Here is a 26242-nt window from a genome sequence, read left to right on the forward strand (position 1 = left end):
GGTTATAACGGGAGGAATGCATGCTTTTAAAAGGAGCTGGTGGATATTTAAATTGATCCATTTATCTGTCTCTCTGTCTTTTGTAGGCCAGAGCTTAATTTTACAAAAACAAAACAAAAACAGCTTTAGTATAACTGCCATTTATTCTTTTGAAGTTAACAAGCCTTCATTACTGATCTCCTGTTTCCACATATCTTACTCTGGTTTTATTTGTATTGTATTCATTTCTATTAAAAAAAGAAAAAGAAATCTTCTATTGTTGATAAAAAAAAAGGTTTCATTTATATAAACACTGGTAATACAATTGAAACCCTATAGTTACCTATTAATTTAGTTGCAAACAGGAAGAGTCTGATTATAAATTATTAACTGAACGCAGCACAAAAAAATCCTCAGCTGTCTATGTGCAGATTGATACTGCCCTCTTGTGGCTAATAGGCTTTTACTGCAACTGTCTGGAGGATTTAATAGAAATCACAAAGTAAAGGTATCATCACCACCTGGGTTGAGCTTTGTTCTGCCTTCTGAGGTTTTCAGAGTGGTAAAACACCACACTATGCAGTGTCTACCTTATAATGACATAGTGTCATATAAGGTAGACACTGGCTAAAACTTTCCAATATTGGTGCTCATTTCCCACACATCACTGCAAGTTGATTTACAAGATTGAGATATAGAAAAGATATCAATAATATTTTAAAAGGTTGTGCTGCACATAATGTCCCCTATACTGCATTCATGTGTCTTTCAGACTGTATTCTGACAGTGGACCATCTATTATAACAGATCCAGGTGGGTATGATAGTTTAACCCCAGTCTTTAAAGAAAAGTTTAAAACCTGTATTGTATTCACTGCTGAGACTCCTAAACATGAAAGAAGCACAACTGAGGCCTGATTTGGTCGGTTTCTTGCTTTATTGGTGACATGTTCCGTTACAGTTTCTGGACAGCTACTGCGTGTTATCTACCACCACAGACATTTTTCAGTGTCTTGCAGATGTAGGAGGCCAGGCTATGTTCATTAAACAGGTTTTCTGAAAACCTGAAGTGGCCAAGTGACACACACTCACTCACACACACGCATAAACACATACACACAGAGGTGACACGCGGGCGCCAGCTTGGACGGTTTATTATGGTGGAATCTCAGAGCCGAGAGCAGCGCGCCTTTGGGGGAACTAAATTCTGGACACCGGCGCGTGACAGTCACTGGGAGAGGAAATCCAGGGCAGTGTCTCGCTCCTCCACCAGCTCTGCCGCTGTGGCGTCCATCTTGGCTCGGGAGAAGTCATTGATGGGAAGGCCATCGACCACTTTCCAGGTCTTGTTCTGTGGATAGAGAGAGAAGAGTCAATGGTCGAGCTATGAGATTTAATGCATTTTGTCCAAACTCATCTTCAACTAAGGCTGTCAGCAAAAGAGCATTGTTGTTACACTGTTATTGTTACTGTGCGACAAACATCGACTAAAAGCATGAAGTGACTTACATGTGACTAACCTACAGTTTTGGACACTAATGTATCTTATACATCATCTGGGAGACGAGTATATACACTTTATATACAAGTACCAGTTATAATGCCGACTAAATTTACATGAATGTGATAAGGGGCACACGTTCATTTTGCAGCTGTTAAGTAATTAGGCAAGCTAGCCAACCACTTTAATCTGATTTTGGTTAAGCATTGGGTAACATGAGCCAGAATCACGTTTGATCACGAAAACCAAAAGATCCGTTCAGTGAGACAAATGTTCCGTCGATGTCCACTGCAGTATTCTGCTGTTTGACAGGCTTTAATATTTACAGCATGTTTTTTTTCTTCTTTTTAGCTGATATCAGCTAACATCAGCTTACTTGCTAACGCTGACAAACTGCTTGATGCCCAGGCAAAAAGAAATACACCCTCAACAACCTTAAAGAGTTTGGGCCATGTTCATTTTCTGAACCGATGGAGGCAGAAGAGTGCAGGTGGACATGCTGTTGAAAAGACAAATCGGTTTGCTACAGATTTACAAGCACTAACATTGTTTATTTAAGCTAAATAAACAATGTTATCTAAGGACCATAAAGCAGCAGGAGTGTGGGAATGATCTGCAGCAGCTGTTTATATAGACAGATGTATGTAGCCTGTATATAAACCAGCCCAACACAAGAACCTGGACAGATTTTGAACAGTCACTTGGGGCGATCGTGGCTCAAGAGTTGGGAGTTCGCCTTGTAATCGGAAGGTTGACGGTTCGAGCCCCGGCTTGAAGTGTCTCGCCCAAGGACACAACGACCGAGACGGTCGTTGTGTCCTTGAGCGAGACACTTCACCCGTTGCCTACTGGTGGTGGTCAGAGGGCCCGGTGGCGCCAGTGTCCGGCAGCCTCGCCTCTGTCAGTGCGCCCCAGGGTGGCTGTGGCTACGATGTAGCTGCCATCACCAGTGTGTGAATGTGTGGGTGGATGACTGGATATGTAAAGCGCTTTGGGGTCCGTAAGGACTAGTAAAGCGCTATATAAATACAGGCCATTTACCATTTACTTCCTAATCTGGACCTATTTTACGGTCCAGCATGTATTCACCTTGATTTGGACTGGGAAAGAATAGATCAGGTCCTCTGGGATGTTGTAGGAGTTTCCAGAAGCATAGACACCCATGGAGACAAATTCACCCTTGAAGACAGGTAACAGTTTCAATCAGTTTGCATCAATAACATGTAAGCAGAAATGTATAAAGAAAGACTACAAACTCAGCAACTTGTCTGGAAAAAAGAAAAGAAAAAGCTTTTTTGATGTGATCTTACAGGTCTAAAGATGAGGACTTACCTTTCTGACCATCGGGATTCTTATTATTGTCAAACACTAAAAAAATAAAATAAAATTGAGCTGGGATTAATCTCTGTATCCACACTGACCTCCTTGGTGCCAAACCAGATGTCCCTCATGTGGTCACAGATGGCCTTGGCGGCAGACATGGCACTGGACAGCTTCCTGGCCTTGATGACAGCAGCACCACGCTGCTGCACTGTCTGCAGGATGAAGAGGAGAAGGTTTCACATTAGAACAAAGTTTCTGTCTGTTTGTTATGTTTGGCATGGAGTCAATAACTCACAGAGATGAAGTCTCCTCTGAGCCAGGCATCGTCCTTGATGGCTTGGTAGGCTTCCGTCTCGGCTCCCTGGAGGTTGACCTTAGCGTGGTGGACATCGGGGTACTGGGTGGAGGAGTGGTTGCCCCAGATGATGACGTTCTTCACTTGGTCAGAGGACACGCCACAGCGCATCGCCACCTTCAGGAGAGAATACAACAACAAAAACAGAAGTAGTATTTTAAAATAGTAACCATGATATGTCAACACTATAATTAATGGTGCGTTTTCCAGTTAGTGGTTATTCGATATAAAATCTTTTATCAATATAAGCAAAAAAACCCAAAACAAACTGTTACTGGGGAACTTAAGTGTATTTTTCCATCTGACAGAATCGAACCAAAGGAAAGTTTGAGCACCTGAAAAAACACTTTGTGCAACTAAACGTTCTGGGCCCTTGTTTGTGCGTGATATTGTTCAGCTGTCTTTGCAAAGACAAATGTCAGTTTCAGATCTTAATGTACATCACAATATTATAATACGGTTTACTCCAAAAAACAAAACAAGTTTAAAGCATGTCCGGACATATTTAGGGCAGAGACGAACTACAGTCACGTCAGATAGGATTTTATGCATTACTATAGTTCACAATTCAAAATAATTTCATGATGACAACTCTCGTCAGCTTGATTTAAGAGTTTCTCACAGAAACTGTCCCAGCAGGATGAGTGTTTAATTGCCTCAGTGATGTGTGGTCAACAGCTGGTTGGAGATGTGAGCAGGTTGTCCTGTATTATACAAATGTATATTGTAAACAAAACAATAGTAAATTGTAAACACATGTACCTGGGAGCAGGCTCTGTTGTGGTCCAGTCGGGTCAGGCAGGAGAAGTTCTCTTTAGGGATGGATGGAGCAGACTTGGAGGCGATCAGACAGTTGGTGTTTGCGGGGTTTCCAACCACCACAACCTGTCAGGGTGAGATCCAAACATATCTGTCAGACACAGAGTCTGAGACAATTTCCTGAATTTGCTTTGCCTGCAGAAAGCAAATGAACAACTGGCAAAACAGAGTCACAGGGTGAGCAGAATTTAGAAGATGCTCAAATCTTCTGTTATCCTGAAAATACACATTTATTAAAAAAAAAAAAATTTAAACTTTTAAACTAATGGAGTAATCAAAAACGTAAACGTTTACAGTAAAGAACGGCACTAGCGATTTAGCTCTACGCTGGTAGTGACCCGAGTTTGTAGCTGCTCTGTTAAAAGTCAGCAGGGCAGGTTGTTATGGCCCACGGCGCTCTGTTGCATAAACAAACTCAGAAATGAATCACACAAATAAATTTAGCTCTCTTGACAAAAAGGACTTAAAACACAAATATTCTTCTCCCCTTTGTAAACAGAACTCTGGCATGAAAAAGAAAGATTTTTGAAGATAAAGTACTCGGGACTAATCCTCACTGAATTAGAGATTTTAAGATTAGGCACAGTACAAAATGCAAGTTCAACAAAACACACTTGGAACCTTTGGAGACCTGCAGTTCTTTTATGCAGCAGCATGACGCTGCTGTGTGACGTCCAGCAGACAAACAGATGGTTTTGACATGCAAAAGACGTTTTCTGGATAAGCACTTTCACTTCCTGTGTTCATCAGCTGCAACTGGCTTATTAAGTCACAGATTTTCAACAAAATATCTGAAAATAATATTATACTAATATAATAATATTCCCCCCCCCCCCCCCCAAAAAAAGCGAATGGAATGAACGTAAATATGGGTATAGTGAAAGTCGAGGGGTCACCTTGACAGTCTTCTTCGCATACTTGTCCAGAGCAGCTCCTTGCGTCTTGAAGATGGCCACGTTGGCCTTGAGCAGGTCCTTCCTCTCCATGCCCTCCTTCCTGGGCATTGAACCCACCAAAATGGCGGCATCAATGTCCTTGAAAGCCACTTCTACCTTGTCAGTGGGGATGACCTCTGTTGGAGACGAAGCACGTTAGCTGTCGCAATTGGGACTTAAATATTCCAATATTTTGACAACATTTTGATGAGCGAGATGAGAGAGAGCCTTTATTTGTCAGTTGCACACAGTTGTTTTAGTCTGCAAACCCCAAGCACAATCCTGTCAGGAGATTTTCTTTCTGTGTTTATCACTACACTGCACCATGAGCTATCTGAACAAAGGGGCCCCTGCAGGAACGTAATGATAAGAAAAAGTAAATGCATGGACTGATAAGACACACACTGATTTTTAAAACCAGCATCAGTACCCAGTGTACCCAGTTACTCCCTGCAAGCGTAACTTTGCGCATAACTTTGTAAGTTCTGACTAAAAATAGCGACTACTTTAATGAAAGTTACAGAAGCTTGGCATCTCAAAGATACGTAGGGTATAGCTGATTGGCATGCCTACTATGCGATTTTTTTTGTTCTTAGTTGTGTACAAACTTTGGACAGTAGTATTTATTTTTTAACGGCAAAATCAGTGTGATAATTTATAAAAAATGATCATTTCCCAAGTGAAGATAGTCCTCGATAGGGTCACATTAACCTTCTCACAATTTTTACTGTAATAAAAGCTCATTGTTACTGAGCGACTGAGTCCACATGAATATCTGCAGCCTTGGCTGATTCTGCCTTTGCTGATAAGATGTGCTTGATGTCTGATGTTAGACGTAAGCTGGCTGGTATCAGCCTGGACTTCAGTCGGGGTTCATCTCTACTCCATTCATATTTGTCCCACCACTGCTCTGATTGGCTGCTGTGGTGCCTGAACCAGCAGCCAACCAGAAACTGTACTTTAGACACTCCTCCAAAGAGCAGCAGCAGTAGACAGAGAAGGCTTCTGCCCACAGTTTATGAAGGGCACACACACACACACACACACACACACACACACACACACACACACACACACACACACACACACACACAGTGTACTGCATTCCAGATGGAGCACAACAAGCGTCTGTGGCTGCATCTGGCCGCTGACTTCTTAAAATCTCCATCCTTCTATCCACTTGAGCTTAAAATGAGCAATAAACAGCTTTTGAACAATGTATTGCATGCTAACATAATAGAGTGGTTTCTGATTCAAAATAATTAGCAAAAGCTCTGCAGAATATTTGTCAACATCTTCAAAAGGCAGGCAACACCTTTTAAGATTCCAGAAAATAAACAAGCAGTTATTTTTGTAGTTAAAAGGCTAGTTTAGATCCAACTGATTGAGAAGATTCACCATGAATTCTTGCCATGCACAGACACACGGTGTGGGCTTACCCTTCAGAATGGGGAGGGCGCAGTCCTGCAGCTCCATGACGACTCCATCAAGCACTGGCAGCATGGGGGGGATGTCCAGGAGGATCAAGATGATTGGCTGAGAACACAACATGGTGACATCACAGTAAGACAACTTGAATTATGGTGTTCAATGTGCATCACACAAGTTCAAACCAAACACTTTATTGTAAGTGATATAAAACAAACAAAAAACCCAAAAACTTTTGACTGATTTATTTGTAAGCAAAACAGGGTGTATCCACGAAAAACACTGATGTGGCTTAAAATTAGATTTTGCTAGTGGCTAAATCCAGGGACAGATAGATACTTGGGGAAATCGCATGGTTAACATCAGCCGGGCATCTACAGAATTATTTCGTACTTTGTCTTTCGTCTGGCTAACACTGGCTATTTCTAGCATGTCCTCTAACGTGTAAGCTCTTTCTAGTGAAAATGCTATCTTGAACGGACAGGATCAGTCAGTTATCCAAACTTCCTGTGCTGTCCAGTATCCTGGCAGACAAAAGCAAGCAAACTTAAGTCACTTAATAATGCTTTGATAAGGTTATGCAGAGCTCATTTTATAAATGTCGGGAAAAATGTGCAAAACACTCAGTGCAGCATGTTTCAGTAGAAGCAAGATTATTATTTTTTGTAATTAAGGTGAATATAGCATGAAAGTGAAAGGATTTGGGACAGATTAGCTCCTTTCTACACCTCGTCCAAAGACCTTTCGATGCATTTCCCGGTGTCACCTCCCACATTAAGGTCATGTTTTAAACTGCAATATTGGCATGGAATCAGGTTTCAGATGCAATCACTAAAGTAGAACCTGTTGTTCCTAAAACTTGTTCTTCCAAACCTTCACAAGTGTGGGAGTTTTCCCATGCTTTTCTCCAATGCCTTCCTAAATCCATATGAGTTATTAAAGCTCTGTTATTTTATTCTAATAGCATACCTTTGCATGATTACGAGTTTAATACTCTTACATTGGCTTCATCTTCTAAAACAAGCTGTTTAAGCCCCTCCCACTTAGAGACCACACTCCCTTTAAGTCAACTTTCTTCAAACGGCTGCACTCATCAAACATAAGAGTGAACAGCAAGTGGGAGGGGCTTTTGTGCTTACAGGCAGCACTGTGTACATGAGATGTCCATGTCAGCGAAAGAGCGTTTAGAGCAGCCTGAGCTTTAGGCTCACAGAGACTACTTGTTCATAAAGAGGCCTTTTATTTGAAAACTTTGTTCACTTCTCCTTTTTCCCTACACTCTCTCACAGATCAGAACTCCATTAACAAGGCATGTTCATTACTCATGCTAATTCCATTATATAACAGTCCCAGTCAGAGATCGGGATCTGAGAGAAGGGGACTCTGCTGCTTCTGAACATTATGTAATCAAAGCTCAGAATGAATCTCACCTGGTCCTTCCCGAACACATCTCCCTTGGCGATGCTGTACAGCAGGGAGTAGGCAATCTGGCCAGCAGCGCCGGTCACCAGAACACGGATTGGTTCAGCCTGCGTAGACAAAAACATTAGCGTCACTGACCCAGTTAAACAACTGAGGCAGGAAATGAAGGAGCAGTAACTATCATTGTTGGCTCACTGGCTGTGACTTTTCTTTCTAGTTGAAAAGCACATATGCATAACAAACTAAATCTTTACATTGAGGACAGTGATGTCTTCCTCATAGACAAAACTTCACAACAAAGCCCGTTTGAAAATTAGGACAAACAGAATGATCTAATATTCTTGCATAATAGCAAGAGTAGCAAAATTATTGTTTATTTTCTGTGAGCACTTGGTATCTCCGTCTCATTGTCCATGCATGAAATTCATCAAGCAGTGGACAGACATACTTAAGTATATACAAGCATGGAAGGAATTCCTTTCATGCTTGTATGACTTCGCACTCACTTTAATGAGAAATAATCAATGAAATGGGCGAATTGCATACAGGGTTAACGTGCATTTTAAACACAAAATAAACTGCACACAAGTATGTTCAGAGCCCGCCTTGCATTATTTCTAAGTGGGCGGTTTGTAAGAGAGATTTCAATCTGATGGAGCTCCTGTTGTGATTGGTTACGCCAACAGATTGAAAGAAAAGGCCGCTGATGTAATTTGAGGCCGATGCCACGCCACCGCCTCTCCTTCATATTAAAATGGAGGTTTTGATGTACAGTGAACCAGCGACTGTTAAACAGTACAGCGGTGCACTAACCCGCAACAGACCGTTGCTGTATTACATCTTCCGTATTTTCGATAACGCATCTCCTTCCTGCGCCACAGCCTGCGCGTGTCTGCTTTGCCCTTGGGTCTCGTACAACACAAAGATAACCTTTATTAAAAACTCGTAACACCATCAGCATGAAGTGAGATGAAACAATTACTCTGCCGCCTTCTTGTCAATGTTAACGATTAGTGCATCACTAAATAAACCGTTTTTTTAACCAAGAGAAACGGTATTATGATATTCGACGTCTAGTTTACATAGTTACTATCAGCCAACGAGGTCAAAATATTCCAGCTTACCATTTTAACTAGCGAATGCAGATAGGTTTGCTGTGCGGTGCCTGATTCCCCCTGTCAGAGTCGGACTGGACTGCGGGGTCACCTCTAGCCTTGTGTTGCAAGTCAGGCGGCGAACCGACTCTTCACACTCACCATGGGATTTGTAGTCCTTTTCAATATTAAGTCAGATGTTTTGACACAGCCGAGAATACAGAAAAGAACCCATTCTCCCACAATGCATCACTCTGGTGAAACCGCGCCCCTTTGTGCTGAATATGGTGGATGGTTTTCTGAAAAGCGTCCTTTTTAACAGAGCATCTATGTTGTCGACATCTTGTGGTCGGCAGCGGAACATCATTTGTTTCGCAAAATGACAGCTTTGAAACTCAAGAACGGCATTATTTACACTTACAGAAGTATGTTTAAGGCCCTCTCTATGGAACGTTTTAAGAATGAGCAATCTAAAAAACGAAAACACCAATGGAATAACATAATAACACTGGGAATATGGGGACTCAACACTGACCCAATGAATGGAACCCCATAAACCTTTCTGGCTACCGAAACTACCGAAATATATCAAGAAGTGGATGAATTCCCTTAAAATTCTTAGAACACTTTAATTGTCAATTAAGTATTCACAGAACTGAGGTGAAACACACACACACACACACACACACACACACACACACACACACACACACACACACACACACACACACACACACACACACACATAAATTCCCCTCTTGCTCCTGCAGGCAGTCTTTATTCTTCAAGCTTGAGGGTCCTGCACAGTATCTTTGCTGTTCCCAGGACTGCGCTCTTCTGGACAGAGATCTCAGATGTTGTTCCTGGGATCTATTGGAGCCACTCACCTAGCTTCAGGGTCACTGCACCTTGTGCTCTGATTACCACAGGGACCACTGTTACCTTCACCCTCCACACCTTCTCGAGCTCTTCTCTGAGCCCTCGGTACTTTTCCAGCTTCTTGTGTTCCTTCTTCCTGATGTTGCTGTCATTCGGTATTGCTACGTCTATCACTACGGCCGTCTTCCTGTGCTTGTCCACCACTACTATATCTGGTTGGTTAGCCATCACTATTTATGTCCATCTGTATCTGGATGTCCCACAGGACCTTAGCTCGGTCATTCTCGATCACCCTAGGGGGTGTCTCCCATTTTGACCTCCGGACATCCAGGCCATGCTTGGCACACACTATGCCGGCCACTTGGTTATGGCGTTCCATGTATGCCCTGCCTGCTAGAATCTTGCACTCTGCTGTGATGTACTGGAGCATCTTTACACAGCCTTCATCTGGGGCCTTGCTTGGTTGTGATAAACCCCAGCCTCTAAGGATCTTGTACTTAGAGCTTGTTCATGTGCTTCCATGATTAGAGCCTCTGTGCTGTCTTTCAATCCAGCTTTGTCAGCCTGCTGGTAGGATTTCTAGATGTCAGCCACTTCCTCTATCTGCCAGTGGTACATACCGTGCAGAGGGCTTGTCCGTCCATGATGGTTCCTCCTCTTGCTCTGCTTTCTTGGGTTGCTGCTGCCTCAGGTATTCATTGAACCTGGTTAGTTGGGGCCATCTTCCTGATATAACCGAGGATGTTTGTTGTCTCATCTTCGACTGTGGTACTGACACTCACTAGTCCCCGGCCTCCTTCCTTCCGCTAAGCGTACAGTTTCAGGGTGCTGGACTTGGGATGAAACCCTCCATGCATGGTCAGGCTTCTATCTTCTCCTTTGGCCAACTTATTATTGCAGCAGGGTACCTGATCGTGGGCAGGGCGTGGGTGTTATAGCCCAGATCTTGTTCTCTTCCTTCAGCTGACTCCTCAGGACTTGCCTGACCCTCTGCAGGAACTTAGTGGTTGCGGCTTTCCTAGCGGCCTCTGCGTAGTTCCCATTTGCCTGTGGGATTCCCATGTACTTGTAGCTGTCTTCGATGTCTGCAATGTTGCCTATGCAGAACAGCAGTGGGAACAGCGCATCTCCTTGGTAGATCCCACACTTGATGGTGACTTGTGCTATATGCTTGAAGTCGACCTCTATTGTTGTACCCATTGAGTTTGTGATGAAAGCTCTTAGAGTCCTAAAACATGGTGGAGGTAGAGATTGCTTGTGTGGTTAAGAGTTTAAGTCAGTCACTAGTGTTTATTGATGATTTAACTGCTGATAGCAGTAGCAGGATCAACCTCAAGTGTACAGAATCTCTTCATTGTATCAGTGAGCCTTTTACATGAACCAAGCCTTTTGGACCCTTATCATCCATGGAAAGTACTTCTGGAACTTCCTCAAAGGACTTGATGATTTTTTCCATTAAATTCAAGATGAAGGTCATCATGCATTACATGACATTAAGTGTTTATAGATTAATGTCAAACCGTTTTCTTTTCCCGTTAATGAGTGAACATTTTGCGACTGTGTGAGGTGTCAGAATTTCTTATAGTTTGCATTTTAGAATTCAAATTTGTAACAGTCTTTTCATTTCTTTTATTATTATTATTTTTGTTGAAAAACAATAAAAATCAAATCAGGCCAGCAAACAGGTGTTATTGCACAGGGATTGGTGTAATACAGGTTTATACTTCCGAATTAATTTTTTATAGTACTTTCAAGCTCAGAATTGGATATGAATAATGGAGTCATTTCAATGATTTCATGTTTACTTATTATTATTATTATTATTTTATAATTACAAAAATAAAAAATAAAAACAAAATAATTTTTCAACTATGAGATAAAGTATTTCTCATTCTCTCTGTAAGTCAGAAGCATAGTAGATGACACCTTTTGGCTACCAACAATATTATAAATAGTAAATGCATCTCTGACTATTCACACCAAGCACATTTATTCTACATCTAAGTACTTGGAACCTGTGTATTTTTAAAAGACCAGGCTTTTCAGGCTCATCAGAACTCATGAGGCTCCCTTACTAACCTCCTCAAGAATCCCTGAAATCCTGTTAAGTGTTTCCTCTGGGATTTTTTTTTCCCACTCCAAGACCCCTATAACATCATGTAGGCTTTATTTTATTTACCACAAGTCTTTGCCTTTGAGACTTTTGTTTCAGTTGATTTGTATCCCCTTTAAAGCATCTAAAACTCTAAAGATTTCATTTCAAACTCTAAGCAGCAATATGTTTTCCTCAAAACGTCGCCCCTGATGTAGATAGTAGAAAAAGTCAATCTGAAAAAGTCAGTCAGTTTTACAGTAAGGTGTGAATTATTTTGATTGCTTTCAAGTCAGGGCCAAAAGTGAACAGTTACTTTTGGTGAGTTCACTTCATGCACTACAGGAAGCTAACATGATCAGCTGCTATCTTGTTAAGTTGCCAGTCAACCTAGCAGGGGGTAAAGTTGCACTGAGCTGAGCTATCTAATCTGCTGTTGTGTTGTGGCACAACCAAGGTCACAAACAAGAGTCAGGAGGCTGAAGTGACCTGATAGCTTAGCAGTTAGAATGCATTTCACATGGGGAAAATAAAATAACTTCAAGCTGTGAGTCCCCTGTTTTTCGCAAGTCATTCCTCTGCCCTCTTTCCACTCTAACTATCCAATGATGCCAAAACTTCTTTCTTTTTAATGTACTTTCTCTATGCATCCTTTCCCATTGCTCATTGAAGCTTAACCTATAAAAGAAATCCAAATTTAACAACAAAATGTAGCCTTTTAAAAATATTTAACCACAGTTATACTGATAGTTACACTGATAAATATAGGATATAGTGGTAAGGTATGTTTTTAAAGAGAGTGGTTTTTTTGGCTTTAAATGGGTGTCAATCATAATCAGGGACTGCAAATATCCAATCTGTAAAAGAATTACAACACAATGCAGAAAGCCTGAATGGGAGAGTCAAGGCTGTAGCGGCATATTTTCATATTCAGCCATCACACATTTTTTGGCTGTGTAGTGTATTTTAGCAACTGATAACTGAAGGGAGGGAAGTGAAGGAATGCAGGGTCTGTTCTAGGAGAAAAAAACAGAGGACCAAGTGAGTTTTTCAGTTACAGTCAGAATTCTTCTGCATATCATTCAGCTCAGCCATGTTGGATTTGTGTGGGCCCAGTTAAACTTTCCCGAAACAGGTCTGTGTTGGCGGTAGCTGGGCGGGAACTGACCGCGGTGCTGATAATCTGCAGCGTGGTGTACTGCATCAAAGCAGCGGGAACAACCACCGGTGTATGGCCTTCAAAATAAAAGGATGGAAAGTGTATAATATTTGCTAAGCCTTCATTGGCAGACAAAACATCTATGTTACACGATTTATGTCCTTTTATTCTGTTTATATAGTTTTAAGGGTGTTTTTCTTAGGTGCACTGTACATGGGTTCCTGTATGAGCTGGGAGAGACTCCAGCAAGCCAGGGAATTTTTTTGTGTGTTCATTTTTCATGCAGAGCGAAGGTTTAGGGTGTTGATTTATTATTCATTCAAATGTTTTAAGTTTACTCTGTGTAATTATTCTTTTCAATTTTACTTAAAAAACAACAACATGTTTTATCATAGTTTTAATTTGGACATTATCATAATATATTTACTATTGTACTTTCTGCCGTGCCAAGGGTGTATCTTCATGCTTGAGTTAAAAAAACAAACAAAAATCGGGGGGCTTTTTCTTTTATTTTGAAGAAACCCTGCGGAAGTTGGTTTGCTTATTTTAGTTTGGTTGTCAGTGTAAGCTTTACCAAAGCTGCTAAGTGTGAAGGCGACGGCTGTTGTCAAATCAATGACAACGGGGTGAGAGAAAGACGCAACCTGCTGAGTTTCTTCATTCACATGAATGTAGCATAGGTTTTCCGGTAGCCAGTTTCATACCAGTAGTTAAACGCAAAAGGCCCAGGTGAAACACAACATAGGGCTGTATGAGTTAACCATCGGTTTACTACAACAGTTAGAACAAACGACAATGGCATGCACCTGTCTAACGCAGGCATGAATTATTAATATCAATTAGTTCGAAAGCTAAAGTGAATAGTGACCGTTTGCATCGGTCAAGTTTGACTTTAATGATGCGTTCAAGGACGCGTCGTCAGCTCCGTCCCCAAGGTGGTAAAACTAACATCCTATGCTTTGCTGATGCTGATTTCCACTCACCCGCGATGAAACGGTCCGCATCACCAGATACATGGAAGTCAGCAGCGTTAACATGGTGCCGCTGGTGTTTAGTTGTCTTCTACTAAAAACAGACGTCCTCTGAAGCAGAAATGGCGCCTCAGTAACGAGAGAAAGACACACAGACACCCTCAGAAAGAGAATACGGCAGGCGAGGATCCCACCGCGACACCAAAAGCGACTGTACCCGCGGTGCAGTCACATTCACGGCTTCTTGTTTCTCGTATGCCCGAGTCACACCTCCACTCTCTACCTATACACACACATTAACACACAAACACACACGATTGCTGCAGTCCGTCTAGTCCCTTAATGAGATTTTGAGGACGCAAATAGCCTCTGACCAAACCGCTAAAGCTTTTCCTCTGCAACCATAGGTGTAAATTAATCGTCATAATGGGCGTAATATAGTAGTGCTTTTCTAATAAGAATATCTGTAGTAGGTGACGTCACTGCAGGGGAACGGGATATCATGGCTGCTCCAACCCAAAATGTATGTTTTTCAGGTCACATGAGGACTGCTGCAGAATCAACGCTGTCTTGGAAGGAAAGCAAGGGGCAATAGTAATGCAGGTGTTGATACAGAGATGTGCAAAGACATTCAGACAGGGCTCGATTTAAAGACAGAAAAACTCACAATGTTCAAATAAACTGTTTTGAGGTTAGGGGAGTTCGGGTACAAGAAAGTTGGCCACAATTATATTTGATCATGTAATAATCAAGCTATTGTTTCGTGATTAATTGATTTAACTTCTCTTTTGATGATAAATGTTCAAATGGGAAGATGGAACCTAAAGTATATTTACATTTTAAGGAGACTAAGGTGAAATATAAGTTTGGACACACCTTCTCATTTAATGTTTTTTCTTTATTTTCACTTCTTTCTACATTGTAGATACATACTGAATACGTCAAATATATGAAGCAAGATATATGGAATTATGTAGCAAAGAAAAAAAAAGATAAATAACTCTAAATATATTGCTGTGTTGACAGCGCCGCAAACCTTTGGCCTCCTCTCACTGAGCTTCATGATGTAGTCACCTGAAATGGTTTTCACTTCACAGCTGTGCCTTATCAGGGTTCACTTGTGGAATTTCTTGCCTTCTTAATGAGGTTGGGACGATCAGTTGTGTTGTGCAGAAGTCAGGCTGGTACAGAGCTGACAGCCCTATTTGACAACTGTTAGAATTCATATCATGGCAAGAACCAATCAGCTAAGTAAAGAAATGACAGTCCATCATTACTTTAAGAACTGAAGGTCAGTCAGTCCGGAAAATTGCTAAAACTTTGAATGTGTCCCCAAGTCCAGTTGCAAAAATCATCAAGCGGTATGACAAAACTGGCTCACATGAGGACCGCTGCATGAAAGACTGTTAAATCTTTCAGTGTTTAAAAGCAAGGCTCCATTGTGTAAATTAGCATATTTATGCATAGTGTAGCAGTATTCATGTCTACTTTAAAATCACTTTAAAAAGCTAGTGTTCACAAAGAAAGATGCAGAGTTGCAGTAAGCTGCAATAAGTAAACATACTGATGCCAGTAGCTGTGCGTGCTGACATTGTTCACAAAGGACATTTTACATGCTGGCAGGTTTCTGACTGGGGGACCTGTACCCATTAAGATCATTCTGTGAAATCTTTGTGGGTTAGTTAATGATAGATTTGAACGTTTTCTCCCCTCTTATGCACAGATGCAGCACTGATTCATTCTGTGAGTTATATGCCTTTTGTATTCTTGTACTATTCTTAAGTCAGAATGAAGTCGTTTAACAAACATTCCTATGAAAGTAGTCAGGTGGAGACTGACCAATAATAACTGAAAAAGTATCCAATACTCACTGAAGAAGTTGAGTTTTGCACAGTACTGTGTGTATTATCATTTCGCTTTAAATACTGCAGCTATTTAGGGAAGGGAAACAGAAAAAGAACGGTAGACACAAAGTAACTCCTAAAAACTATACAATACTTTTCAAATGATTGTGTTTCATACTGTTGCACCTGCTGACTCCTGTCAGTAGAGGTCACTATATGCATACAGGTGCAATATGGTGGCTTCTCTTTTGCAGTCAGAGGGGTCATGTTTCAAGAATATTTGGAGTAGAAAATAGTTAAGCACACGTGAATATGTATACAGAAATTAAAGAAGGTTATTTCAAATAGTTAATAGTAATGTCAATAATTGTGTAAGTCTAAATGCTATATATTAATATTAATTAACTCTCTCCAACTGCTCTGTGGAACAAGACATGGCTTTTATTATTATTATTATTATTATTATTATTATTATTATTATTATTATTATTATTATTATTATTATTATTATTATTATTATTTTGCAAAGTGCTGGTCTTATGAATTAATCTTATGGTCTATGAATTCTGTCTGGCACAGTGGTTAGCACTGCTGCCATATAGCAAGAAGGTCTTGGGTTTGAATCCACCATCTGGCTTCTGTGTAGAGTTTGTATGCTCTGTCTGTGTGTGATCTCACTGGGTACTCTCTGTTCCTCCCACAGTCCAAAGACATGCTGTTAGTGGGGTTAGGTTAACTAGTAATTCTAAATTGCCCATAGGTGTGAAAGGTAGTCTGTCTCTCTATGTGAACCCTGTGACAACTAAAGCATTTACTTTAGCATTATATAAACCTTTTTGCAAATTAAAAAAAAGAACAATTCTGGTGATGACAAACACTCACATAGCTGTGACCCCCACTGACCTGGCAGCCTGCCCCTGCTTCAATCTTGTGATAACTTATTGTGAGGTGAATTCTTCTTTCATGCTGATATTGGTAGCACAGATAGTCACGACTAGGCACACTTAAGTTATTTGAACAGCATGTCCAAACCTGGCAAATAACAGCCAGCCAGCTAATCAGTCAGTCAGTCATAGCACACATAATCTGAGTACACATCAGTATAAGTCATATGGGGAGAGAAATCCTTACACTGGGGCTCTTAAAAAGACAGTTTGTTTGGTTTTAACATCATGTACAGACAGGGGTTAAAGTTAGATTTGGCAGATGGGGAGATTCTAAGATCAGGTGCAGAGTGGGGAAAAGAATTATCTATAAATAATCAGTAGAATTTGTGTTGTGAGCCCCAGTAGATTTTTCTTGCGTACAAAATGTCGTTAGCAGACATACTGATGTTCCAATATTGACTTTCCAAACCCGGAACGCTATAAAGTTAGAATAAAATATATAGTTGAGTGAATCTAATCAACATCATCACTTTAAATATAAAATGATTTCTGGTACTCGTGATGTAACCTAGTAACAGTACCTTAGATGTAACCAATCCAACATACTGCATCACTGTAAATTTGATCACAATAGTACAGACTAACTAATTTAGCTTACCTTAACTGCCTGTATCATGGCAAAATGTGTAATAGAATAGCACAAAATTATCATACATCGTTTTTTTCCCCCAAGATATAAACAAATAAATTAGCAAAACATTGTGGTTAGATCTCATGCCGTATTTAAATTCTATACAATAAACGAGGACATTAGATGTAAGAGTTAAAAGTCTCAAAATAATCATCCTTCCTCTCCTGTCCTCTCCATAACCAGTGTGGCACATTAACGTTTTTATTTTGTTTTCAATTTTACATCTGCATCATGAATGCGTTGAAGGTGTGAGTCGTGGGACAATATTTTGTTCTTATTATTGAGCAAGCATCTCAATGCTGTCAGTCTCTGTTTTGCAACCCTATTCCATGCTCACTTCTTATTTAAGAGTTGATTCTGCTCTATTTCTATTAAACCGTTGCAGTCACTGTTTTAATTATGAAAATGTTCATGGTATCCAGTTGAAGACGCTGTTTACAAAGCTTAATTCGGGAACAGTGAAGTTGACATTTTGACATTGTCTTCCACTTACTGGAACATGTCCAACATCTAGCGTAAAGCTTCATGTTCTAGTTTATACTATAAATTATGTGTTCATTGTTGTTTAGTTAATTAAAGTCATATAAATGTGAGAAACTGTCTACTCAAGGCCCCTGGTATACCAAGTGCTTGCAGTGAACTGAGGGTTTGGCCTAATATTCATTGGTTATTGAGCTAGTTTCATCACACAGACCTAGCAACCCTAAACAAAATAAAATTTAGTTCAGATCCTGGGCTTTTGCATTGCATTGCATTGTCTTACTTGTGGACCTACTTGTGGACCTATTACAAGTGTGCTTCACAATAGAAATGTTTGTAATTGAGAATTGCTCTTTTGAAACTATTTCTGTTTTCTGCTACCTGCGGACAAATGCTCTGCTCTGTTTACTAACTTGTCTCTGTGTGATTAGATGCTAACCATGGATTCTACAGAAGCTTTTTGTTTCTCCCACTCTTTCTAAGCGGTACAGGTGACAGTTCTTGGGCTCTTTCTAGTGACCTTTGTGTCATTTTGAACATAGTTTTAGTGTCAACTAAGATATTATAGTTATGTCATAGTTTTTCTTCATCACTTTTACTTCTTCTGAGTGGTTAAAACGTTCATATACACCAGGGCTCATTATTTAGTTTCAAACCATGCAGATACATATCCTCTGTAATAATGATATCGGTTGTGGATCCTTTCTGGCCTTTGGATTGTATGGCTCGATCCTGGTAAGCTGGACTTTTTATAATTCAGCTGCAGATGCCCAGTCAGGTTGGCATCTGATGTTATGGTGCAGCAGGAGACAATATTCTGCAATGGAAGGTAGCTGCTGTTGGGGAGTGTGATTGTCACGGGAGGGTGTGTGTGAGCTGCAACAATTTTCAAGTGGGTATAACGTGCCAAAGTAAAAAAGAATCTTAAATGCACTAGAGGAACCAAGTAATGAGATGATAAATATAATAACTTCAGCTGTCACTATATATAACAGTTGTAAAGTCATAGTATTACACTTCTGCGTACAGTACATTTGTAGAGGAAGTATGGATTTTTTTCTTCTCATTCTGAAGCTTCAGGAGCTGGAGTTAGTGGGACCCAACATTTTTTGCTGGAAGCTTAGATTTTGCTCATGGTGAGCATTCACCATTCTGTATGTCTCCCATTGATATACATTCTTTATGTAGAATAAACACTTCTAATACAAATGATGTTTTTTCTGGGAGGTTAAAACTGCTTTTACATGCTGTTTTCTGTTGATTACTGAGCTACTGCAGCTCAAAACTACATCCAGTACCAGCTCTTACTCTAAAGTCTAAGACACCACATGCTTAAGAAGACTTAACCCTTTAAAACCTGAACCATGAAATAACTACCAGAAATCTTTAATTGTTTGATAATGGAGTGTTTGTTGAACCTTTAGACAAAATATATAAGAATATATCTAATTGTAATCTGCATATACCTGTATATGAGTTCTAATTTGTATCACATTTGCTACATAAGGCATTTTTTTTGCAATTTAGTCATTAAAAATGTGTCATGCAACATGTGTACACACACACACACACACACACACACACACACACACACACACACACACACACACACACACACACACACACACACACACACACAAATGCAAATAAGGAAGCAGAAAAAGTCTAGTGTGTGTTTTGCATGTGAGGGCTCGTCACATGAAACACCAACTGCCTGTTACAAATATTTATAATCAGCTGGTACTAATGAGCAACATTTTTTCTACTTTAAGCACCTCTTCAGGTTTGACAGCCGAAGCATGAACAAAGTGCTGTGGTGTGGAGCTGACATGTCATGTTAGTTGCTTAACGGTAAAGGAGGCACGGCTGAGCCTGTTTGCCACATCTCTCATTACTTTGTATTGTCTGTACTCCCTGCCCTCCACAGCTGTCAGTCTGTGACATATGCCTGTGGAGGGGGATGTTTCACACACACACACACACACACACACACACACACACACACACACACACACACACACACACACACACACACACACACACACACACACACACACCTGTAATTGAACAGTTTATTTTCCTTAAATTAAATTTTATTAAATCACCATTATTTATTTTACTATGTTAAAATATCAATGAAATTACAAATTAGACTTTGAGTTAACATGTAAAAAAACATGAAAAACCTGTAACTGCGAGTAATCATATAATTTAAGTGAGAAGCCTGGCAAAGAGTGATTAAAACAACCATTATGAAGACAACCAAGGGAACAGTGTCCCCTGCCCAGCACAGGGTTCAAAAGGCTCCACCCCGGAGCCAAGCCTAGGAAGTGTGCCGGAGGGAGAGTCCATGAAATAGCGCAGCCTAAAGAGGAGACATGGGCCTGTTCTCCTTTCGGCCCACTACCAAAAGGAGGCGCTGAAGGGGTTTGGTGCAGTGTGTGTTGGATGGCAGCCACGTGTGGAGTCCCGACTATTGCAGCTGGTGTTGATGGGTCATTGAATGTGACCTGTCTGGTGAGGAAGAGCGAGTTAGGTTGGGAGATGTTGGGTTCATCTCAACACACCTCTTAAACCTTGTTCCAGTCTGGAGTTGCCCTCAGTGAGGGCTTGTGGGCTAGGATGGTTGTCCATCTTCTTGGTTTGCTGCCTATACATTGGCGTTTTTACTGGTGGGCAAAAGGTTGTTTCCCTGCACCTTTGGGCCAGCGACCAGATCCTGATGTTGTTTTTGCGCTTATGCAACAAACAACTGTTTAGAGTCGCTGGATGGGGTGCTCAGAGGTGATCCATCTGCTGACTCCATTGTTCTACTGGGAGACTTCAAAGCTCACGTGGGGAACTGCAGTGAGACCTGGTGAGAGGGGTGTGATTAGGTTAAAAGGCCTGCCTGATCTGAACCCGAGTGGTGTTGTCATTGGACAAAATTTTGTCCATAAGAAACACCATGTTTGAACATAAGCACATCCATAAGAGCATGTGTCACCAAGGTTAGAGGTGGATATTTTTAATTGTATCATCAGAACTGTGACCATATGTTCTGGACACTTGAGTGAAGAGAGAAGCTGAGCTGTCAACTGATCACCACCTGGTGTTGTGCTGAATTAGGTAATGGGGAAGGATAGATCTGTCACACCTTAAGGTATAGTGAGAGTGTGCTAAGAATGCATGGCATCGGGCATTGGTCTGTAAGATCTTCAACTCTGCAAGAACCATTTTTAGTGAAATAAAACAGAGCTTTAGAAATTCGAGTCTGCTCTTGTGTTGTATTTTATGGAGATAAAATACAGCACAAGCCATGTGGTTGGTGTACTGAAAAAGGGTTGTTTTTCCCAAAAACACTAAATGCACTATGCTTAAAATTAGAGATGGTATCTGTTTCCCCAAACCAAACTAAGTGCTGGATCCAAGAGAGAGAGGCCTGAGAGCTGAGGGCTCTCCTTCTCCTTTTAATTTTAGAAACTCTAGGAACCACAAGTATGTCTGATGCTTGAGAGAAAAGTGGTCTATTGGGATAATATAATACTAAAAGGTATAATAGGGCTTCATTATTCAGGAATTAGTGAGAAAAGAAAAAGAAAGGAAAAGAAAAGAAAACACAAGCAAAGTATGGGAAAATGATGACAAGAAGAATTATTGACATGCTGCAGGGATATCTAAATTTAGGGAGTAGGAATAGATGGAGAATAAGTAGTAAGTGTATTGCATGAAGTCCTGCAGCAGTCTGAGCATATAATAGAATAACTAAGGGATAGTTCACAGTCAGCCGATCCAGGCCTAACTATAAACTTTATCGGAAAGGTTTGAATCAAATTTTAAAACTAGAGAAGAGTTCCACCAGCAACCACACAAACCTCGTGAACTCCAGTTTTATTTTGGAGGAAATAGTCACCCAGCTTCAGGAATACTACAAGAATGTTATAATACAAGAAACTGATTCAGGTTATTTTCTTTGGTGATTACATTTCGTCTACGCCCTGGCTCTTGGGATACACTGAGATAGCAGCACACACTGTTACTCAGCTTTAGCAGAATCTTCAGAGTGAGCTGCATAGGCAGCCCTATTAAGGAGTGTCCGTCTTCCACATTCCAGCAGTCCCTTGCCACATGGTCACCTCTCTATTGCTGTTGCTGCCAATTACTTATTGCCCCGCACTGCAGCAAGCTCTTTGCAAGAGGAAGTGTGGCTCCAGGTGACATTCTTCCCCTGCGCAGCCTCAGTTCAACCCTGTATCTCTTTTGGCACCTACCTACTGGTGTGTCCTGTGCAGAGAGAGTCTGGTGAGTATCTTCTGCCGGAACTTGAGAATGAGCTAGCGAGTCCTGTTCCACCTAAACCTGAGCTGGAGGAGTTTCAAACTGCCTCTGCATGACCTTCTCCACTTCCACCTCTTCCTCCACCTCCGCTGCAGACCGTCAGCCAACACACTTTGCTTGCGGTTTCTGTTTTTTTCATTTAAAAAGGTAGCTGATAGAGTATTACTTGTGTCCCTTTTCATTTTTTTAAAATCTGAATTTGAGCTCCCTGTAGCCATAATGCAAAAATATTTACCATACAGCCCCCAGAAAGACAAGCTGCATAGCTCGACTTGGAAATAGTTTGTTGACAATAATATTTCTCATTACTGTGAGCTCTGGTTGCAATTATGAAGCTGTCTATCAGGTTGTCAGGATGGAGGAGGAATGTGGAGAATGCAGTTTTCTGTCTGTTCAGCTGGATATTAGCCTTTCACCAATCGTAACTGAACATATAGAGACAAAGAACTTAAATATTCCTTCTTCTGAACCAGTTGTTGTCACTTTTGAATTGGCATCACTCCTGCAGCTTGTCACTTGTTTGTTATGACTCATGAACCAACAATATGGGGATTAGGAATATTTTCAGGAACTTTCAGGAACAACAACACAGACAAAGAGGAATGTGATTGTATCGGACTAACGGTTTTTGCTTGGTGCATGGTTGACACTTGAAATTAAGGGTAGTGAGAGCTTCTACTAACCTAAGGTTGAACTTACTTTAGATGATCTCATCTACGATGGGTGGCTGTCTCCTCAGTTGTGCGTGACTCAGATACATGAAGCTGCCGGCTTGGTGTCTCCATGCCGTCTTTGTCTTCATCTTCACCCCTATGAAGCCAACACCCATCCGCCTTTTTGTACCTGTGGTTTCCAAACTGGTGGTGGTTAGCTTTGTTCATCTGCTTCTTGAGGCTACTCTGCTGGCCGCTTGAGTAGATTCATATCTCAGCAAGAGCGACATGTGCATGGTCACATTCCAATGGGGATTTGTAGAGTAGATCGGAGAAACTCATCTAAACCCAGGATTAAAACTCAGAGCCAGTTCAGATGTTCTGATAGCAAATGCTGCCGGCCTGCCTATATTCTTCTCTTGTATTTCATGGGAAAGACTATCAGCGTAGCTGTTGGCAGCAAACACAGGCTGTTTACAGAACCACATTAATGACTTACATTCTGGTATCAGAAACCTCCCCACTGCCCCCAAAATTATCAGTGGAGCTGGAAACCCATCACTCGGCTCTAAAGAACCTTGTCAGAGCGTCAGCACTTGGCAAGCCTTTGGGATGATTAAGACTGGTCGTGCCCTGCACCCCTCCATTCTCTGCACACTCTTATTCCCCCCTCCCAATGCTTGCTGGCAGCAGCCTCTGTTCTGTCTCTGCTTCTTCCACTTCTCCTGCCAATCACACTTACTCTGCCATCTGCCTGGAATGGCACTGATAGAAAACACCCTAAAGTGCTGGTTCAGGGCCAGAGACAATTCTCTAGACGCTGATCAATGGTTAATGGTGAAGACAGAAGAAGGAAAGTGTTGTGACTTCCTTTGCAGGCCAAAAGGATGCTTCCCCTCCCTAAAGACTGACAGAAAGGCTGTTTGGTCTCAGACGAACACAACAATTTGAGGAATTTTCAGGCTGTCAACTCACATTTCTGTTGTCAGTCTGGTTCGGAGCACTCTGCTTCAACATCTTAAACTTAAAGAACCTTCTTTTTGCTAATTTTTGTCATGCACTATTGTAAAAAAAACTGTGCTCATGTAAAAAAAACTTTGAGCGCACGTAAAAAAAATTTGCAAGTGTTGCATTTTGAGGAGAAATTTATTCTGAGCAAAGAAAAGCTAAATTTGAGTGAACAAAATTCATTGCTGTGTGCAAAAAATGTATTTCAGTGTTTTCTATTATCCACACACACACAATAGCAGCCCCTCTCACTCAGTTTTTTGCATTTGTGCTTGCTCGCAATGTGTTGCTTGCGCTCTCAACATTTCTCTCTGTGCGCGTTCAACTCTTTCTGTACACCGTTATGTTTGTGCCACAAAACCAACCAATCGCAGACTTGGATGCAAAAAAAATCTGATTGGCTGTTTTGGTCTCCAATCAGCTCGAAATGACGAAATGCAATATCCCAGAATCCATTTTGTCCAAAACTCAAACGAGGCAGTGACGGAGGAACACAGATTGGCGGAGTTTGAAATATTACTCTTTCTGGGTCACAAAATAAACTTTTAAGATATTTTCATGCGAGAATGGTGCTGTGTAAACTTCAAATACCTGCTCGATTCATCAAGACATCACATATTTACATAAGTGTTCTAATGTTTTTTTTTTAAAACTTGTTTTATTCATTTTAATCTTTTAATTTTATCCACATTGCATCAAGCAAAAATGAAATCATATTCAACACTGACGTGAAGAAATTTGTTTAGCATTTATGCCTAATTTCTGCATATTCCAGCATATAAAAAAACTTCTTTGTGTTACACTCACTCTAAGCACTATGTCCTATTGCTCTTAAGTCTATTTTCACTGGGTTAGCAGGAGTGGGGCTGGTGGAGGTTTGCCCCATGTCAGTGGGGGGATCCAGGAGTGTCTCTGTGAACTTCACATTCCTGTGGCAGCATGCTCGGTGCTTGCTCAGATTTGAAGTTAAAATTTTCGCTGTAAAATGAAGTTTCCTTCCCACGCAGAGTGAACAGCGAACGCTAATGTTTTTGTCACTTTTTATGGAGTCAAACTCAAAGTAAATGGACTGATTCTTATAGAGCACTTTTCTACTCTCCCGGAGTACTCAAAGCACTCTATACAACACATTCACCCAGTCACACCCATTCTCACAAGCACTACCTCTATAGTGAGCGCTTTCTAACTATACTCACACACATTTATACTCCAATGGATGCATCGGAGAGCAACTTGGGGTTAGTATCTTGCCCAAGGATGCTTGGCATGCAGACTGGAGGAGCCTGGGATCGAACCTCCAACCTTCCGATCAGTAGGTGACCTGCTCTACCTCCTGAGCTACAGCCACCCCAAAGCAATGGCAGTACTTCCACGCTTTAAATGCTGCATGATTGTAGTCTCTCCCACACTCCATATTATCCATTGTTGATCTACACATGTCTATTGCTGCTACAGATGTCGCTCGTACATCATCGTCATGAGACACTCTCACAAACAAAAGCACGGTTTAGTAATGCAGTAATGCAGCGTGCTTACGGGAAAGTAACAGTAATCTAATTACTTTTTTGCAATAGTAATTGCAAAATTACTTTACTCGTTACTTAAAAAAGTAATCGGATTACTTCCCATCTCTGCTTGTAATAACCAAAATTATTTTCATGTGTTTGCATGTTTAATCCATCAGTATGGGTTCTTTAATGTAAATTATATTTAAATGCTAAAAAATAATTATTGCTGTTATCCATGAATGTTTAATTTAACTATTTTACACAAAAAGCAGTGAAACTGTATTGCTTTCAGTTTTGACACCACATTCAGTTAAATTACTCTGAAGTTGGTGATTACTCAACTCAAAGTAAATCTAAACCACCTCAGTTTATGTTGTAAACCACTTACTATTTTACCTTCTACTATTTGTCCTCTGTCACCTTAGCCTGCTCTAATCCTGCCCCCACCCCCAGTCCTGTCTTTGCCTCAAATTTTTGCATGACTGCCTCCATCGCCTTTCTACTCACCTTTCTTCTACCCTACGGATGAACTTTTCAACCCTTCAACTCTGCTCACATCCTCGGGGACAGGAGACAAAGTCCTGAAGTGTTTCATGTCTTTTCTGTCTGTGCATGACCTTTTAAAGTCTGTGGTCTTATTTGCTTACTGGCATGCCCCAGCACCTCTTGCATGGCTTTGACTCCTGCGGCCATGTTGTATATGGCTACACCTGTGACCTGATGAAGGCATGCACTAATAAGCTCTTGTCCTCATCATGTCCCCATCATTCTGACATCTGTCAGTTGACAATATAAATATCAGGCACGTGCACCAACATGACATCTGTCACTATGTGGACACTTATTCTAAACATCATGACTGGTACAGGATCTCCTTAAACTGGGGGAATTATAGTAA

At 40.9% G+C, this 26242-nt stretch overlaps 1 protein-coding gene across 1 annotated transcript; it reads right to left on the minus strand.

The window, feature by feature from the left end:
• Positions 1 to 896: 896 nt before the first annotated feature.
• Positions 897 to 9037, minus strand: LOC308396113 (malate dehydrogenase, cytoplasmic-like). The gene is made up of 9 exons (XM_080881206.1): positions 8886 to 9037; positions 7770 to 7868; positions 6351 to 6447; positions 4873 to 5048; positions 3920 to 4042; positions 3098 to 3274; positions 2901 to 3014; positions 2569 to 2658; positions 897 to 1329 (listed from the first exon to the last, which is right to left on the minus strand). Exons 1-9 carry the CDS (start codon positions 8886 to 8888, stop codon positions 1207 to 1209), a joined length of 1002 nt encoding a protein of 333 aa, XP_080737332.1. The 5' UTR covers positions 8889 to 9037; the 3' UTR covers positions 897 to 1206.
• Positions 9038 to 26242: the final 17205 nt, after the last annotated feature.

This window comes from Rhamphochromis sp. 'chilingali', assembly GCF_963969265.1.
Source record: "Rhamphochromis sp. 'chilingali' genome assembly, chromosome: 4".
NCBI classification, from domain to species: Eukaryota; Metazoa; Chordata; class Actinopteri; order Cichliformes; family Cichlidae; genus Rhamphochromis; species Rhamphochromis sp. 'chilingali'.

Excerpts from the sequence above, each read along its gene's own strand:
- LOC308396113 (XM_080881206.1), bottom strand. Across the intron at positions 6,448-7,769 it reads ATGTGTTCGGGAAGGACCAG|CCAATCATCTTGATCCTCCT; the intron begins GTGAGATTCATT and ends TTGTGTTCTCAG. Across the intron at positions 5,049-6,350 it reads CGCCCTCCCCATTCTGAAGG|AGGTCATCCCCACTGACAAG; the intron begins GTAAGCCCACAC and ends CGTCTCCAACAG.